We start from the raw sequence: 19,499 nt of genomic DNA, 5'->3' as shown, positions 1-19,499 counted from the left end.
GCAAAAGATAACTTTAGTCACAAGTGACGCGACACGTCGAAAAAAAAAAGGGGACCAATGCTTCTTGTCCACGTGTAACCAGTGTCTTAAATGATGCGATGTTACGCGACTCAAAATCATGCTCGTACGACTCTAAATCAGGGCTCTACTCCCGCACAAACGCAGCGTTGAGATCGAAAGACACGTTCACGCCCTGTACATACACGGGTGCCTACATTCTTCGCTCTTTTCTCCATGATGAAGTCCTTGCACTGGCGCCTGGCCGCGTGGCAGCGCCACTTTGCTTTGACGGCAGTCTCTGCTTTGGTGGTTGATAGATATAGCAGACGGGTTTCCTGTTGAGACTCGCTCTTTTCCGAAAGTAGTCTAGGGCTGCCCAGAATTAACGTGCGTGTTAAACATCAGCTGCTCCCCTTAAACACCCTCCTGTCACTAAGGCGAGTGTAAACCCTCGTCAGGAATCTGTTGTCTCTTTTCTGGTAACTCCCTTTGGTTCTTGTCGCAGTTCTTCTACTCGAACGGCGTGTACCTGCGTATGACCAACTACATCGGCCTGCTGCTGCTCCTCGGACACTGGAACGCCTGCCTGCAGTTCTTCGTGCCTAGGCTGCAGGGATTCCCCTCGGACTCTTGGGTCGTCAAGCAGGAGCTGGTGGCAAGTACACGCCCCCCGTACACTTAATCTACCACTCCACCGCCGCCTGAATTTTAATGTCATAAGCCCATCCTTACAGCACGGTGCTCTGTCTCATGTACAGTAGCGACCCACGCCATCGCAAGCCGACCGGCAATCGGCCGGTAATCTAATAAAGGGTGGAACCACAGGCTGTTCGGTAACAGCAGGGAATAATGAAAAGCTTAGAAGAGGCTCTGACGTCACCGCTACTGAAGACGGAAACGCCAATTTCGCTGGGCTCCAATTATACAGTTTTAGCATAGCGGGTAGCGTCCGCTAAAGCTATGCTAAACCGGGACTAGACTGCGCACTTGCGGATTCGTTCCCATTGGGTGGATTAGTTCCGCGGGCCGGCTCTCGACATGCTCACTCATTGGTTCTGCTGAGGGGCGACCTCCTCGTCCTCCCCGCGCGCGCATCCGCAGTCAGGTCCCTGTAACCCGCCGCCGTAGCATGACCCTCCGCTACCCGCTATGTTAAACACAAGACAAAAGGTTTGGGCGTGTTGGTTCATAGTCACACAGAAAGCAGGCGCGGTAAAAAAACAGAGGACGAGATGCGGACAGGGACAAGCGCCTCGTCCTCTGTTTTTTTACCGCGCTTGCTTTCTGTGTAACTATGAACCAACACGCCCAAAAACAAGCGCCTCGTCCTGTTTTTTTACTGGGGTTGTTTTCTGTGTCGCTGTGCTAAAACACTGTAAATTGTTTGCTTACATCGCGGCTTCCGCGATCGGCTGCCGGCGGCGCGCCGTCGCTCCGGCCGTCCCATTCGGCGCGTCCCCCAGCAAACAAAAAAAAAAAAAAAATTAATGCGGCTCCCTCCGCAACGTGCCGCGAGGTGGCAGTGTTAGCCGATGGTTCGAAAAGGGACACTGAAGTGAATTAGTCAAGCTCCCGGCTTTGCTTGCACTGCGTATACTGGCTCCAGTTAACACACTTTTCATCGTTTATCCGGTTGATAAGTCGGTAATTACTTTAAAAGCGCGAAAGAAGAAAAACCATCATGCGCGGTCTGTGCCAGCCGCACCAACTAAAGGCTGTGACGACAGGAGGAGATGCACCTTGATTGGACGATGTCCGAGGTTAGCTTTCAAACAAGTTTCGGTTCTGTAAAACAACATGCTTGACATCAGACGGCATCGTTGAATGGGCATTCTCGATAGTAATCGTCGTTCCACGCTTCTGCCATGTTGTCGGCTGTAAAATGCCTAAGATAAACCTCCCAGCATGGCTTCGAATCGTAGAAATCACTAGCCGAGACCTACGCAGTGAATGAACGCCCTCCGCGTCACCGCAGACGACGCTCAAATGCCATGCGCTTTTGCCCTATATTATGAGCTTGCCTCACTCATGTTTGTATCTTAAAAAGCGTGTTCGCACCAGGCCAAGGGTCTGTTGGTTCTGGCCTGTGCCCACTGCCCGCAAGCAGTCAGTGCTTATGGCAACAGCACGCCAACGAGAACTCGCTAGTGCGTCAGTGTCAGCCTGCGCGCGTTCTGTGAACTAGTTCGTGGAGCAGTGAACGTTACGGCCCAAAGATGGTGAACTCAGAATAAAAATAAAAAACATCGGCCAAAAACGAAAAAGTCAACTTTAAAAAAAAGTGTACCCCCGGGGATTCAAACCTGCAACCTGCAAAATAGCAGGCCTAGTCTTGTTTAAAGTTTGAAGCTCTCTTTCCTTCATGGGCAAAAGTGTCTGGCTCAAAGGTGACAAACAGGTAAGACAGGAACCGGAATTTAAATGTGTTATTGTATCCACATTCAGAGGAGCTTTTTTTCTGAATGCAATGTCAGTGAATTCAAAAAAATATATTAACGCGCTCGCGTCACGTGAAGCGATGATGTTCGCCTGGAGGATTCGTTGGTTTGCCTTGTTTTAATTGAGGTGCGCATGGAGTTAACAGCGATTAATTTAGCGATTAATGTAGAGGAATTAATTCAGATGATTAATTTAGATGAATTAGCATGTCCAGAAAAGTAATGTGTTCACCGAGAACGGAACATAGAAATGCTGCCAAAAGCGGTTCTCTAGCGCAATAATACTCTCAATAAAATTTTAACGCCTTACTGCTACCCAGTCCCCAGTACGTGGCTACACTGCAAAATTATTTGCTCCCTTAAGCGTGTAAAGCACTGTCTATAACACCCTTTAGCCTAGCAAAACAAAAACCGGAAAACAACAGATGACACCCTTTAGGTTGTGCGTTTTTTTATAACAACGTTACACCCTAGCAAAAACACATGAATACACACATTTAGAGGGTGTCTTCTTTGTTTTTCGATATGATGCAAGGGCGTTATAGACAAAAAGGGTATGAATCATTTTGCAGGGCATCCGTCACTGTACTCCTCCCAGCTCAACCATGCACGTAGACTCGACTAAGCGTGTTTTCTGCACCTAATATTATGGAGGTTTCTCGACCAGAGTGCGGTGGTGATTGAGGCTTTAGGAGCGTTTAATAAATGGCCGCCTTTACCAGCGGACATTTCGCGATGCGCTAAAGAGTTCATACCCGTCTGAATTGTCGTTGAAGCTGCTTCCATTCAGCAATGAGTCCCATGGCGGCTCAGGGGTGTTCACAGAACCAGTACCGAATGCGTGAGTAGATTGGATTGGATTGGGAAACGACTGATTTTCTTTCAATTGGGAACGCCTTCCTTGTTAAACAGTCATGTAAGCTGGGTCCTTATCTTACGAGCTTGTAAGTCTCTTTATCTCAGGAGTAGAAATTAGTTTTCTTTTTCTTTTTTAAACCTGGAACATGGGGAGCAATTTTGTCCTTCCTGATTCAAGAGTTTGTCTATGAATATTAAAACATTATTAAGAGCAATTGCATATTTATTAGCCACAAAGTTCTGGTGCATGTATCGTAAGCTAAAATAACTAATTAGTCCTGGATAGTGAGTATGTGAGACGCGCACACTCTACAAAACATTTTGTACAAGTCATTATCTTTGTCATGCTACGACTAAGCTGCTCCAATGTGCGACTTAAGAATATCATCAATGGTACAGGTGCCGTCATGAGCAATTGGAACAGGGATTTGTGAATATCACAAAATATTTGCCTTACTGGCTTTAAGAAAGCCGTTACAGGTTTAACAGCTTTTTCTATTAGGCAGGCCTCCTTTAAACGCACACCAATGCACCCAGGCAGTTTCCGAAAAAAGAAATTCCTGTAAATTTACGAGACCGTGTGCCCATTACTTTTGACGGCACCTGTACATTGGTCGTATAGGTAGACGGGAGTACATCCAGTAATTTACTGCTATGTCTTAAGTAATGTTTTGGTAATTTTCTTCAAGCCTGCGCAGGGGTAACTCACAAAGTTTTCGCAACTTGCCACTCGTCGTGAAAGTATAATCTCGTAATTCAAATTCATACCTATGCGAGCTTACGCGCCGGGGCCAGGAGGTGCACGCCCTAGTCAAGGGCTCCGGATTAATTTAGACTCCCGCGGGTATGCCGAAATGTCGACGCACGGCTGTCTGTATGCGTGTTTCGCCTCCATCAGAAAACCGACAGCCTCGGCCGCAATCGAGCCCGCGTCTTTGGGTTAAGCAGCACAACATATTAGCCACTGAGCCACCGCGGCAGGTAAAATGATTAACTGCAGATAGGCTACCCGTCGTGGATGGGAGCTACTACTAAATGTTGTGCTTTCAGCCGAATATAATCTTTTCGAAAAAGTCGGTTTTGCCTATGGCCTTTTTTTGCGGTATACGAAATATTTGGATAATGGCGTAAATTTAGGGGCGGGAGAGAGGGGGGGGGGGTCAGTTTTTTTGGTGATTTTTGCGAATATCATTTTACCCGTCTCGTATAGCCTTTGCAATATAAGCCTTTGTTGTCATACATCCCTCGTCAATATAAGCACGCAGTAACATAAGTTAATTAAAAGCGGGGACATTTATTTCATCCCAAAATCGACTAAAATGAACGGATCACTTTATGGATTTTTTTTTTCTGCTCACAGCAGACACGGAACCCCTCCAGTAAACTCGATCCCATACAAAATTCATGTTGAGCTGTTTTTCAGGAACATTATTTCCCATCTTTAACCGGACCATTAGTTCTGGGACCATTTGTTCCGGCACCATTTCTTTTTGCGCCCATTCAAATGTGTTGTGTCTTGTCGGCATCTTCATGGAAGGGTATTTATTTGCCTGTTTGCCGAGGTAGTAAAGTGCCATCTCGAATGCGTATTAGTTTCCTCCATTACGCACCATAAATATTATCGCATACCTCCGGTCATATAGTACTCCGTCCACACCCACCACGGGTACTGGTTCATATCCTCCCAATTTCTTTGCGGCATTAATTAGAATTCGCGATGTTTGTGTTCTACATGAGACCAGGATGTTCCACTTGAGTGCAGGTCAACCACAGCCTGTGAATACAGCATAACCATGCTCGCCTTAACTGCACATTTTGTGATGTGCCAGTATGAGACGTGTACATTCGTTTTCTAAATGCACCCGCGTTACTGCAACCGTATAAGCTGCTAGGACTGGTGTCTATATACAATATGCATAAGTTGTGCACGCTAATGCGGTAGGCGTACAATGCTGGTAAAGCAAGTATAGGATCACGTGACATGTTAGTGGCCACAATACGGCACAGTTAAATTGCAATTGTTACAATCGCCAAAATTTTCTTCGGCATTTTTTCTAAAAGTGGGCTGATCATTCGCCGTTATAGTTCGAAACTCTTTTCTTGTGGTAAGAACCAAATATGTCGCCCAAAAACTTGCCCTTGTTAACATAACCGGCGCTGACCAGGAAGGAAGCGCTCATCCCCTGATCTATCAAAGCAATCTGACGGGCTAGTTGCTCTGAGATGATTGAAATAAACTTGCGCTAAAAGTACAGAATGAACAGGAGACGACACATCTGTTTGCGCAATGTGGTGTATCGTCTTTTGTTCGTCCTGTCCTTTTAGCGCAATTTTATTTACATCCACTGATTTTTCTGGGAGACTGCCTTGCCCCGTGGGGCTTGTCGAGCCACGTGCTTTCGAGGTGTCGAAAGTGAACGCAGAAGTATCCGAGTACCCGGATTTGAATTGGTTAAGAAAACACAAAATGCATTCTTAAACTAGCACCCAGCCATGCTCCCAAGTACACGGAAGGGCGTGTCTCTGTGGACGCAGGACAAGTCCTGGTTCGAGCAGTACTCGTGGTCCTTGTACAACGCCATCTCGCAGATGGTGTCCTGCGGCTACGGCCGGACGCCCGCCGCCAACATCGTGGACGCGTGGCTCATGTGTCTCGGCATGGCCTCCGGCACGGTCGGCTACGCGCTGCTGCTCGGACTCTGCGCCTCCACCATCCAGACGATGGACTACTCCCGACGCCTGCTCAGGGAGAAGGTCAGCGGGCCAGCTGATTTTTTTTTTTTTTTGTGGACACACACTGTAAAATGACTTACACCCTTAAGGGTACAAACCACTGTCCATAACTAACACCTTTGCACTCTAGCAAAGAAATAATGGAAAAGACCCTTGAGGGCATTTTGTGGTTCATAATACCCTTACACCCTAGCAAAAACACAAGAACACACCCCTTTAAGGGTGTTCTATTGTAAATTACTCTTTCAAAGAGCGTCTTTTTTGTTTTTTGGTAGGTTAGGGTAGTTATAGCAAAGATGGTGCTAACCAACTTATAGAGTAGGATGTCATGTCTCTAGCCGTGAATCCGCAATCTCAATATTTGGTGTCACCTGTCGTTTACATTCACTAGTTGGTATGGTGGCATTTATGTTACAGCGGTCTTGCGCACCCGAGACCGGCTGTCGTGGTGGGCTGCCAATGCTCGCGCATTAACAACGTATATCGCCGTCACCAGAAAGTGCAAGCGGCGGTGTTCGGCACACTGATTTTCAGGCGCGGTCTTATGTGTGCAAAGGATGTCTCTTGCGAATCGGAAGGCGCCCTAGTCACGGTCAACTAGCATCACCTTTAGCCTCTAGCAATGCCTTCTAACTGGCAGAACGGGATAATGAAGCCTCCAGGGCTGTGTGGCTAATCGTTTTGTGTGGCTTCGTAGCATGAAATGCTCATTGGGGCTACATTCAACCGGTCGTTTCTTTACCAACCCAAATAGCGTCCGTGTTCTAAAACAAACACCTAATTCTGCCGAAGATTCGTTCTAACTTGCGGAAAACAAAATACCATATTTGTAGCCATTTCAAGCTGGAATGAACTATGTATACCCCGTTAAATCGTCTCGATATGTCCATTCATTCCGAAACCAACAATATTTCTGTGATATATTTGGCTTAATATAGGAACCTGTGCGGATTACATCTGTATATTGATATTTTTATTTCTTTGCAGTGTCTTGTTATAGCCAAGTCTTAATTCTATTTGTTTTAGGGTTTGATGTGGCTTTGTTTCTATTGCTACCCATGGTGTTATTACGTGCTTCGTTCCCTGCCTGCATCAACTCATTCGTTATGTATGCATAATTTCCTCGCTGCCTTCTCTAACGCTGTACTTTTACACATTCTCCGACAGGAAGTCCCCCCTACAGTTTTTAAACTACAGGAGTTCCTTGTGTGTTATTATTAGTACGCATTATTTTAAACGTGTCAAATAACTTTCAACTCCAGCGTCATTTGAGCCAGGAGGCGGGGAGGCAACCAGCTACAGTTGGTCTGAAGGATAAAAGAGCAAAACTCAGAAACATGGATCAGAAGTGCAAAGGTTTCAGGATCTCGGCACCTGCCAAGCTTTGAAGGCATAAATCAGAAACTGCACTGTGGTGGCTGGACGTGTACTTTCCCGTCTAACATTTTGTATTGCTATGACGTCGTTAGAAGGGTAACCACGCCGCCGTACAAAAAAGTGACCGATAACCATCCTAAAATCGGAATGTCGTAAAAGATGGACAGACCTTTCGTAAAGTCAATATGCATGACCCAGATAACGAAAATTCAGTTATAAATTCGGCTCGGCCGCCTACCCTGTACAATGCAAAACTTAGGCGGAGGAATTAGGTGAACACTTGGGACCCTGTTGAAATGCCCGAGATGCTTATTGTGAAAACTTTGCACACAGGTTAACGCGTCAGTGCAAAGCGAGGTCATTACGCAGCACTCTGTATACATTGTGGCCCCACAGCTCAAGGAAGTGGACGACTACATGCACTGCCAGAAGTTCCCTCGGAAGCTTCGCTCGCGCATGCGCGACTACTTCGAGAACCGCTACGAAGGGCGCGTCTTCGACGAAGCCAAGATCCTCGCCTCGCTCTCAGAGCACATCAGGGAGGTGAGCGCTAACAGGCGGCCAATCTTGAGCGGCCTGTGAACCAGCCTTTTCTTTTCCTGCCGATAATACTGTTCCGTGACGCCTACAGCGTAGAGTTTCATACTAATATATGCTAGAGGGAAATCTGGCGCCACTGTCTAGGGGAGCCGCGCTTCAGCGAGTGTTCCGTCATGTACCAGGCAGGCACGTTTCACTTGTCCTTGGCATGGCTCATGAACAGGCTGAAAAGTTGGCTCCGGCTGCAAAAAAAAGCAACTATGTTAGTGTACAAGGTTCATTAAATATGTTTTGTGATTATAATATTGAACCTCCAAAAAGACTAGTTTGCCAGTTTTTATGTAGAAGCTTCATGCACGACGAACAAAAAATGTTAACCTTTTTTGATTGTTTTGTCTTCGAGACAAAAAAGAAGCCATAAGTAGAGCTAAGCCACAAGTAGGCGAGGAACGTCACTAGCGGCAATGGCGCCGCCCACGGCGGCCCACGACTGCAGCGACAGATTTACCTCTAGTATATATCAGTATGAAAAATCTATGGTCTACAGTAACCTGAACGCGGAACTGTACCAGGCAGAAACCGTTTTATCTCTACTAACATTGAGGAATGGGAATTGTGCAAGCGCGGCGGTGGCTTGGGGCTGCTGATTACCACTTGTTAGACCCTGATTAGGAACGCTTTCAGTGCAATTACATTTGCATATGAGGGGATGCACTCGTAATGATGTAAAGAAAAAAAAAACCTGCGGGACGCCGAATTCAGTGAGAGCTGGTCGCGGTGGAGCCCCTATGCCCTTCGACGCTAACTGGACACTACCGTGCATGAGGCGTCCAGGTTGCATGGACGGAATGCTCCGGGCACCGGCCTCCCACCAATCGCGTTCAATTTCAGCAAGTGGTTTGGGTTGTCCCGCCTAAACTGGTTGTGTTAAACCGAGCACTGGTTATGTTTATAACCAGTGCTCGGAGAAAGAGCCAGCACTTATTTTGCGCTAGACTACGCTCGTCACGTAGAGCACACCTTGAACGCCTGTATGCTGGCGTTCGGGAAACTGTAGTGCTTTAGCACACTCAACCATTTCTGACGCCAGACTCACAGCTTTTTTGAAGGGGTCATGAAGACAAAATTCAACTTTGTTTAGTCAGTTTGAAGGAACTAACCTTTGGTAACTCTCTCAGTTTCATTTCGGCCGGAAAAGATGTTCTTAATTAAAAAAAAATGGCGAAGCTTGCACCAAGTAGCGCAAGGCCTGAACCATGGTGAAGCTGGAGGATTTCTTTCTATTTTTTTCTTTATTGCCCATCTCGGACAGCAACAGTAGGTACCAGGTACAATGACAAAGAAAAAAACGGCCGCGTATCTGCACCTTTCGTTGCAAATGTCGTCAAAAGACGATAGTCTTTATCGGCTTTTGCGAAGTAAATGCCTCCGTTCGCTTTCCCGCTCACCTCTCATGTTGTTCCTCTTGCGTCGCGCTCCTCCCAAGGTAAGGACGCCAAAGGTTTGCTTAAATTATTTTAAATTTCCCGCTTTCCACTGCTCCAAACCGGGTGTCTCGATGCGAACGCTGCCGTACGGCGAAGACGTGTGTTAATCGAGGCGCCCTACTTCAGCGTTTATAGAACTGCGTTTCCCTACTCCACGTGCGTTGCAAGCAGAACGTGGAACCTATCTAGTGGAACATTGCGTAACTTTTGCCGGTTGATTTCTTAAAATGGCGCCAGAAGCTATAGTGGCGCTGGCGACAGCAGGCGACGGCGGAGTGAATTCTTTTTCTGCAGTTGTTGAAGTATTTAATTTCGCAGAAGTCAAGCATGTTTGATTTTTTTATGAAGGAACACTGCAAATATCACTTCTGTATTGATTTGTTGTCTAATATTTGCGTAATGTCTTGTTCTTCTTCAATAATGTTGACAAGTATGAACGTTAACCGGACATAGACAGGTAGATTTAGCTGTGACTATATAAGACTTGCGCAGGCATTGTTTTGCTTTGGCCGGGTGGCTGAATCGAGTCACAGACAGACAGACGGACAGACAGACAGACAAACATACAGACATACAGACAGACCAAAATTTCTGGGTTTAAGTAGCCCAAGAAAGACTATCGTCTTTAAAAAATCACAGTAATGCCGCCAAGCCCCGCAGGGCCAGTGTTGTCATTTAAAATTCCCTAAGCGTAGTCATGTAAGCACTCAAGCACACACCACCACGCATTCCATTAGGTTTGAAATTGTTTGTTATTTACATGTTCTGTCGTCGCTTTTCAGTGTAGTAGTAGTAGTCATCGGCATATCCATCTATATCGTCGACTTCCTCATACATGACTGGAGGGCCCGGATCGTTTTGTCCGCAGGATTTCCCATTTCGCTCAAAGTGGAACGCGTCAGGACGCGCTAAAACCGGCGGAAACCAGCTTCGCGAACTGGACGTCCGTAGCGCGAGCTGTCTTGAGGCGCGGGCGCTCGTGAACTGTTTTCTGGGTATTTTTTAAAAATGACAGTCTTTCTTGGGCTACTTAAACCCAGAAATTTTGGTCTGTCTGTATGTCTGTATGTCTGTCTGTCCGTCTGTCTGTCTGACTCGATTCAGCCACCCGGCCAAAGCAAAACAATGCCTGCGCAATAGTCTGATATAGTCACAGCTAAATCTACCCGTCTATGTCCGGTGTAATGTTCATACCGGCCAAAGCAAAACAATGCCTGCGCAATAGTCTGATATAGTCACAGCTAAATCTACCCGTCTATGTCCGGTGTAATGTTCATACTTGTCAACATTGTTGAAGAAGAACAAGACATTACGCAAATATGAGACAAAAAATCAATACAGAAGTGATATTTGCAGTGTTCCTTTGTACAAAATCAAACATGCTTGACTTCTGCGAAATTAAATACTTCATCAACTGCAGAAAAAGAATTCACTCCGCCGTCGCCTGCTGTCGCCCGCGCCACTATAGCTTCTGGCGCCATTTTAAGAACTCAACCGGCAACAGTTACGCAAGGTTCCACTAGATAGGTTCCACGTTCTGCTTGCAACGCACGTGGAGTAGGGAAACGCGGTTCTATAAACGTTGAAGTAGGGCGCCTCGATTAACGCTCGTCTTCGCCGTACGGCAGCGTTCGCATCGAGACACCCGGTCTGGAGCAGTGGAACGCGGGAAATTTAAAATGATTTAAGCAAACATTTGGCGTCTTTACCCTGGGAGGAGCGCGACGCAAGAGGAACAACATGAGAGGTGTGCGGGAAAGCGAAGGGAGGCATTTACTTCGCAAAAGCCGATAAAGACTATCGTCTTTTGACGGCATTTGCAACGAAAGGAGCAGATACGCGGCCAATTTTTTTTTGTGAGCTCCACGGGCAAGCCTGGACGACACTGGGCGCTGCTCGTAAAGCACGTGCTCACGAGCGCGGTAAACGGTGGGAGTAACTACGACCCGGGGCTTTTGATGACGCTGCACAGACTACGGCCAGCGACAACAGCACCGCTGTTAACAAAATGCGAAAATATATTTCGACACTTTCAAGTTTCGCCCCATAGTGACGCATTATGGCCAGGAGTGACGTATTACGGGCCAGCTCTAAAAAACGTAGTTATCAGTGTGTAAACGGTTAGCATTCTTTTGAAGGTAGCTTGGGCTGGTTATGATCACAGAGACGGACACAGGAAAAAAAAGTACACTTTCACGAAAAGACGGCGCCGTCTTCTCGTGAAAGTGGACGTGTTTTCTTCCTGTGTCCGTCTCTGTGATCATAACCAGCGAGACTTACCTTCAAAAGCATGTTACATGAACGAGCCCGACATTCAAGCTTTACTTAACTGTTAGCATTCAACTGATACGCTCAACGGCACTAGGGACCCTACTACAAACGCCCGGTCACGTTTCTTGGCGATGGCTCTGGTTGGTGGGCGTCAATCCCACAAACAAGATATTGTGACTTAATTGCAGGACAGAGGCCGGGAAGCCACCACTGCTTCATTTGTTTTCTCTAAAGGGACTCTGCAACACGTCCGATAAACGATTTCACTCTTTTCTTCGCGTCTGGATGCAATGCGAAAGCATTGTAGAAGCTATAGTTATCGCCAGCACGCGGAGTGGCACTGCGTGATTTTCTCGTCGCAGCAGATACGCCTTCCGTTTCTGCTTTGCTTCTGTGGCTTTTTTAATGGCTGTAAAATGCATCTATTGCTGCAGCTAAAGTAAAGTCGGCCAATAACCCCTACACCACTCTAATGCCGCAATTTCAGCGGTGGAAGAGCGCCAAGTCCGGGAAAGAGAAAAATCCCGTGCCATCACCACTACCGTGAAACCTGGGGAGGGGCGAAGCATGCAGTGTATGAGTGTATTCTTGGCGCCTTGGCGTTTTTGCCAACGGAGATGAAATTGTTGGGGGGTACAGGCATACAGCACTGCTTAAAAGTCTCTTGTCTTTGAAGCACGAAGCTCTCTAGCACGAGGTGTGAACGAATGCCCCGGTGTCTTTTTAGTATGCGTTACGTTCTAGAACGAATTTACCGGTGTTTCAGTACCGTGACTACATGAGACGAACGATGATTACGACGACGACGACGACGGGAGGCTCCAACAGCCCCAGTTCTTAAGGGGCTTCGCCCCTAAAAATCTTTTGAGCAAGTTTCAAAGTTATCTGATGGTCACAGAGCAGTAATTTGTGGCTGAGGTACTTCGCGACCCCCTAATCAAAGTACTGGATGTGTTGATTGACTGCGTTCTGCAAGAATTTAAGAATACAGAAAAAGTTGAAAAATTGTTGGAGGGTCCCTTTAAAATCTAGGCTATTTGTTTGCCATAAAATGGGTGCCAGTGTTATCGCGACAAATCAGTGCTTCTGGTAAACCAAACTTGTATTTCGCCCCCATGGCCCTTTTAAACGACCGGTAAGCTCAAGAAACGCACGGCAATGCAACTAATTATGCCGAAGTTGTTCTCAAAAGCACACGCGGAGATAGGGTGCTTTCCATCTCGAACAAGGTGCCTCGCGTTGACACACGGTTCGGCGCCGACCCGTCCCCTCCGCCCTCTACAGCACGAATTCACTTTCACGGTCGCGAGTAGAAACTCCTTTGCCCAACCTTATGCGACGTTGTTTCAAATTTCATGACTGCAAGGCATGTTATGCGTATAACTGTCTTTAACAACGCCACTCAAAACCAAACGGCATTCTAACATAATACACCTTCCATTTGGTCCTCCTAGCGAAATAAGCGGCTACTTAAGAATATTCGCTTCTTTCAAAGATGGCCGCCTAAGCACAGATGCGAAAGTTTTAGTTTGTTTTTCCTTAGAAGCATTGCGACGTGCACATCTAATCGTTAGGTATTTGCTCACCTCTGTTAGGTACACAAGATTTTCTTCGATGGTACCTGAGGCTATTTTATCTCATACGTATACGGTCCAACTCTCACGACGATTTTGCGAAGGACAGTTCGGTCCAGCTGGAGTATTTGGAGTATTTCTTCGTTTGTAAGCATTAGATTGTTGTGGTTCCGCCGCCTAACAGGATTGAATATGAGGTTTAACGGGAAGACGCTACACCGGCGATGAGACGCGCCGTAGTGGAGGGCTCCGGAATAATTTTGACTCTCTGGGGTTCTTACGGCCGCCTAAATCTTGAACACACTGACGTTAACGCTCTTGGCTTCATACAGAAAACTGGCCGCTGCGGCCAGGAATGGAACCTACGTCCTAGGCTCAGCAGCAGAACGCCTCAGCCCCTGAGGCATTTGTGAGGCAGATGCTAGGAGTTCAGCAGCACGGGCTTATTCGGTGAACCTTGCCCAGCACAATCGGGTAGCGAGTACCGAACAGAGGGATGATCGAAGGCGATGCTGTTGATGACGATAGGGTGAATTACAAAGAAGCGCCACCCTTGTGTGGGCGCAAATGGGGCTCGCGATATAGCCTTTGATAAAGAGTAACCGAAAACGGACGGATATTGATGTCGGTCTCACCTTCGGTCCAACCAGCGCTTACAATATATATATTTTCCAGGTGCAGGGCGTTGCAGGGTTTGTGATACGCGACAAGAAATGCGAAAGCATAAAAAACGAACGATAAAAAGAAAACTTCCGAGTTCACCGATATAAGCTTTGCATATAAAAATAAAAGGGCGAGCTCTCAGTTTCATCGGTGCTAGTTTTACGCGGAAAGCCGGGTTCGAGCACGGCCACTAAGATGACGACGACCAGTTCTAAATCACCTCAACGACGCCAGTATCGTTCAGGTAAACAAATAGAGCCGCCAGCGCTTAGCGACGAGACGACGGCAAGGGCTGCGGTCCAAGAATAACATTGTGGGAAGCCGGCTCCGAGCTGAGCCGCTCTGTGTCCCGCCGCAGACGGCACCTTGGTGCTGTGTGAGCGGAACACGCTGGCAACACGTGCTCGACTGTGTCCGGCAATCCGATATTGGCGACGGAGCAGAGGCTTTTGCTCCCGCACTGATCTCTTCAACATGGATGTGCATTTCATTTCGGTACAGTGTCTGCCTAAATGAAACAACGGCACCGAAGCTATTTTGCGTCATTTTACACCGTGTAAAATTAGAACTGCGCGAAAATTAACGAGGCCAGGAACACATATGATAACAACATGTGTTGTCCTCACGTGTTTTTGTCCTCGTTAATTTGCATGCAGTTATTTTTATGGTATTTTTATCGTGCTTTTATGGTATTTCAATGTCACTTTCATTGTGTTGATTCTTTTCTTCTGCAACATTGTATGTTTCGTCGGTTTTTAACTCATCCCTCCCCCCCCCCCCCCCCCCTATGTAATGCCCACTTGGGCCATAAATAAGTAAATAACATAAATAAGTAAAATAATAATAACCAATTCGCCTAACTTTCAACCCTTTCAGAGTTAACTTCTCGTACAGTGGACAATTCGTTAAAAGAACGCTGCGCTTGTGTTGCCCTCATGTGTTCCTGTCGCCGTAAATTTGCGCGCAGTTATTTTTAAGATGAACCCTTATCAACTCGCCCAATTTTCAACCATTCTACGCCTTGTGACATTACTCTCATTGAAAGGAACCAAGCTAAACGGAGATTCAAACTTTACTCGGCCTTGTAGCAAGTTGAAGTCGCTGAATTTAAAGTGCTGTGCTTGTCCCGGTAATTTTACGTGCGATTCAGGTAAATAAATTGATCGATAATTGGAAGCTGAAAGCCAATGTATCGGTTAATTAGCAGTTAGTTCGAATTTAAAGCATCGAAGTGACCCTTATTTCTGGACAAAATTCTCACTTTTTACGCCCCAAAAACACCGTTGTGCTCTGCACTATGTCGGCGCCATCGCAACTGATGCAGCGCTCAATTGATAAAGTGAAGGGATCTTTGAGACTCGCGCCAGCGTTCGCATCTGTCTCTTTTCAGATCCTCAGCCTTCTTTGTTGCACACGGCGTCGTGTGAGTGGTGTGCGTGGTGAACTCTCCAGTCTTAGATTTTAGCGATAAGCCTGGTATTGACAAATGCTTTCTCATACTTGATAGTAATGGCAGCAAGTGAGGAGTGCGAAACGTGCGGCACGCCGGAGATGATACGCCACGTTTTGTGCGAGTGCCCACGGTACTCGCCTGAGAGAAAGAAGCTATCGACAGCTCTAAGGAACCTGGACTCTCGGCGGCCATTTTCGGAGGAGAAGATTCTGTGTCACTGGCCTTCTCTGTAATCCGCTCGGAAGGCGTCTAAGGAACTCTTACGCTTTCTACGGGCGACGAACTAAAACACCAGACTTTATACTGAAAGCCTCCAGCGGCAATTACTGAACTTGAACGTTTAGTGCTTCAGCGCTGGGAACACCTGTCTGCTCCTATTTTTCCTCATTTTTTCCTTTCTCTTTTTTGCCTATTTTCTCTTTTCCACGTGCAGGATAGCAAACTAGGTTTGAGCCAGGTTAACTTTTCTGCCTTTCTTCTACATCCTTCCTTCCTTCCTTCTCAACTGTCAAGGCAACCCATGTCCAAGGGCGACGAAAGTCGATATTCTGAACAAAATCAAGAAAGCAAACGCATGTCGCACCGCTGAGTGCCTCCGTTGGCGCACCGCGCATGCGCAGGAGATCACCAACCACAGCATCCGGACGACGGTTCGCACGGTGCCCTTCTTCGCCCAGTCGGACCCGACGTTCGTGGCCGAGCTGGTGTCGCGTCTGCGGCCCGAGTTCTTCCAGCCGGGTGACGTGATCGTCAAGCAGGGCACCGTGGGCCACAAGATGTACTTCCTCCAGTCCGGCAAGGTCAACATCCTGCTCGACAGCGGAGAGTTCGTCGCCAGCGCCTACCCGGGCGCCTACTTCGGAGGTGCGTCTATATACTACCTCCTTCTTAAGGCGATAACCTTGAGTGCACCGTAATGCGAAAAACTGGCGCTGCCGCTGATGTTGTTTAGTATACATTTAAACCTAAATATAATAAAGGTGACAAAAATTCCCACTTTTTTGTTACATTAAGGTTTTGAGTTAACGCTCGCGTGAGTGAAGCAGAAATGAAACCGAAATGCTAGACATCAGTGCCGGTAAACTCACCTTAAGAGGATTTACTTCACTGTAAAAACTATCTGATTTGCGCCAGCAGCTTTACCACGAGCTTAGTCGCTACACGGCAACTCCAATGGAGCAAGGTCACTTACCCCGTGTTCACAGACGTAACTTAAGCATCACTTTTGCCTTTTGACACTTTTCGCTGCCTTTAACGCGCTTTAATAGCAAACTCATGCTGAAAGGGCGCGTTTTCGTGAATATGATGAACGTGATGCTATTTTCCGCACTAAAAATTGGTGCCAGGATACTAGCTGGGATACTGTACCGCGTAACGACGGTCTTCTTTCTAACCCGTATGGACGGCATTTAAAATTGCCTGCTTGTTTGTTTGGAATGACAAAACTTTTAGTTTTCTGGCAGCAGAACGCATCACCGACGAACCGGCACCACAGATAGCAGCGGAGACGCGCGACTACACGCCGACAGGCAGGCCTAGTCGGCACAGCACTCACACATGGAAACGCACGATAGTTTGCAGAGCAGCCTAAGTTAGCTAAATTAGTGCATTTCTACAGGCCATTTTTCAGAAAATGTGCAAACATTTGTTACATATAGGTTAACCATCGCAATGCGTTCGTAACTTAGAGGTCGCAAACACATGGGCTTCAATTGGGCTGGCGATGGGGAATTGAATAACATCGTTAAATTCAGGAATTCTTTGGATAGAGGTTCGTACATGCAGGTTTAGCTGTAAAGGCAAAACGCATTTGAATTCATGCGACGATTGCGCCCGGGTCTCCGTGCTGTTAAGCCCAAGAACGCGGGCTCAGCCACGGCCGCGCTAGCTGCTCTTCAGATGGACATGAAAAGAGGAAGCGCCCGTGTGTCGAGATTTCGGCGCACGTTAATGATACCCTCAATTGATCGAAATTAATACTGCGCATTTAACCACGGTGGGTTAAACCCCTAACGTTTGAATTTTTACCAGAGGAGGGGCCGAGTGCGTTGCCACGGCGCTACCTCAGGACGTTTCCATTGGCGGCCCAGTGCGCGACGTTAACGTCATATCGCGGGGCGGGGGCACGTGACGGTACACGAGTACAACAGGTGCGCGTCAGCCACGGAGGTCTCTGATTCTGGGGAAGCTGTAGCGTGAACTGTCGCCACTTTACTTGTCGAAGCAATTCGCCCAAAATGACGTAGAAAGGAAGACAAGAAAGAGACGCAAACAGCGCGCAGCAATAAAGAAATCTTCGATTTTTATCGTCAGGAGATTAAAAGGACTCTGCAACACTTCCGATAAACTCTTTCACTCTTTCTTCATGCCTTGAAGTACGGCCAAAGCTATAGTTATCGGCAGCAAGAGGCGGCACGGTGTGATTTGCTCGTCGCAGCAGATACGTCTTATGAGGAGGTTTTTTTTCCGAAACGAGTCAAATCCACCCGAATAGAATTTCAGAAACAAGCGAACATTTTGTTAACGGACCTAAATGCAACACTGTCAAAGCTAACTTCCCCTAGCTGATACGTGAAACATATCATATAATACCTTTGACAACGTTGCATTCAGGCCCGCTAAAAAAATTTCCGCTTGTTTCTGAAATTAAGACTGGTCCTCCAGTCGAAACGTCAGTGAACCACTGTTTTTGTTTTTAATCGTGCGTCTACCATTTTCTCAACTATTTCTTCTGGCTCCTCGAGAAGTTTCTTTTACTGCTGCTTATATATATATATATATATATATATATATATATATATATATATATATATATATATATATAGATTTCGATGAGTTTTGCAACGGGCCAGAAGAAACGGTCAGGTAAAAGATAAGAACAACTTTGCGGTTAACTTGTTTATTATAAATTAGTCCGACAGTTTCGGAAGTGGAACTTCCTTCCTCAGGGACAATCCCACAATTGTCCCTGAGGAAGGAAGTTCCACTTCCGAAACTGTCGGACTAATTTATAATAAACAAGTTAACCGCAAAGTTGTTCTTATCTTTTACCTGACTATATATATATATATATATATATATATATATATATATATATATATATATATATATATATATATATATATATATATATATATATATATATATATATATATATATATATATATATACAAGACAAAGCAAAAGCATCTGCTTTTAAAAAACCGCTTCCTGGTCTGCGTCTCTGTTAGAGGTAGACTTATCTCAAAACAGAGTTTCCATGCCTTCGTGCGTATATATAATGTCGTCTTTAGAAACACATGCATGTACACTTACATTATTTTTCTTTTGTTTTAGATTTCGGCAACTCGCCCGGCAGGTGCAAAGTCTCATAATGACCATAAAGCCCCCCTGCACACCCGAGCCCACCCCGCGATATTCGCGACTTCCGAAAGGGGGCGAGCAAATTAACCTTCAATATTCTCCCGCCTGTCTGGGACAAGGTCAAGGGCTCCTGGTTCGAATTTTGCCAGCTTGTAAGGGACGGAAAGCGCTAAAAAATGACAAATCAAGCCAGTCTTTCCATGCTCTCAGCGGAGGTCTCTGTGCCCGAACCACAGTTCGGGAGATCGTGGCTAACTCGGTTTGCAACTCCCACCCCCTTCTTGTTACACTGAAATTTTGTGTCCCTTCAAATTTGTGCGCGACTGCGCGTGCCTTCTTCTAAAATTCTTTAGTGCTGTTTTTTTTATTCTTTTCTAAAGCTAGAAGTCTTCGGCCGATGCATCTGCCTTTCCGCCTAAACTCATTCTCATTTCCGCTAAGACCTAGGAATGGTTGGAGGCGATGGCGTATTTATTTTGGAGAGAGATTTTTTTTTCCTTCCGAATCTATATATTTTTCGTGGAATCACTTCTTTCGCATTTTTGTTCGACAGGTTGTTTCTAGTATGTGCCTGTGTGCTCGTATCACTGCGAAGACGATGTAGAGCCTTTGGCAGAATTTTCAAGGCCATGCCAAAGTTTTATAAGCCACAAAAAAATTGGACGTACAAAAGCAACTCTTGAGCAAGGCTCAAACATTGTATGCCACAAATCTGGAGAAAATAGCCTTCTTTCTTACTGTC

General features: G+C 46.4%; 1 protein-coding gene across 1 annotated transcript in view; it reads left to right on the top strand.

Annotated features, from left to right (window-relative positions):
• Positions 1 to 19,499, top strand: part of LOC144169096 (potassium/sodium hyperpolarization-activated cyclic nucleotide-gated channel 3-like) — a 68,283-nt gene that overhangs the window by 46,541 nt on the left and 2,243 nt on the right. The window contains exons 5-8 of the mRNA XM_077698105.1: positions 506 to 655; positions 5,832 to 6,050; positions 7,803 to 7,949; positions 16,015 to 16,258. Coding sequence (XP_077554231.1) covers positions 506 to 655; positions 5,832 to 6,050; positions 7,803 to 7,949; positions 16,015 to 16,258 — 760 coding nt within the window. The remainder of the gene's footprint in view (positions 1 to 505; positions 656 to 5,831; positions 6,051 to 7,802; positions 7,950 to 16,014; positions 16,259 to 19,499) is intronic.

Source organism: Haemaphysalis longicornis, unplaced genomic scaffold (genome assembly GCF_048455015.1).
Source record: "Haemaphysalis longicornis isolate Haplotype H1 unplaced genomic scaffold, Haemaphysalis longicornis Haplotype H1 scaffold_2, whole genome shotgun sequence".
In the NCBI taxonomy this organism is placed as follows: domain Eukaryota; kingdom Metazoa; phylum Arthropoda; class Arachnida; order Ixodida; family Ixodidae; genus Haemaphysalis; species Haemaphysalis longicornis.
Note: the sequence above shows the minus strand (reverse complement) of the source record. Positions and strands in the feature narration are given on the sequence as shown.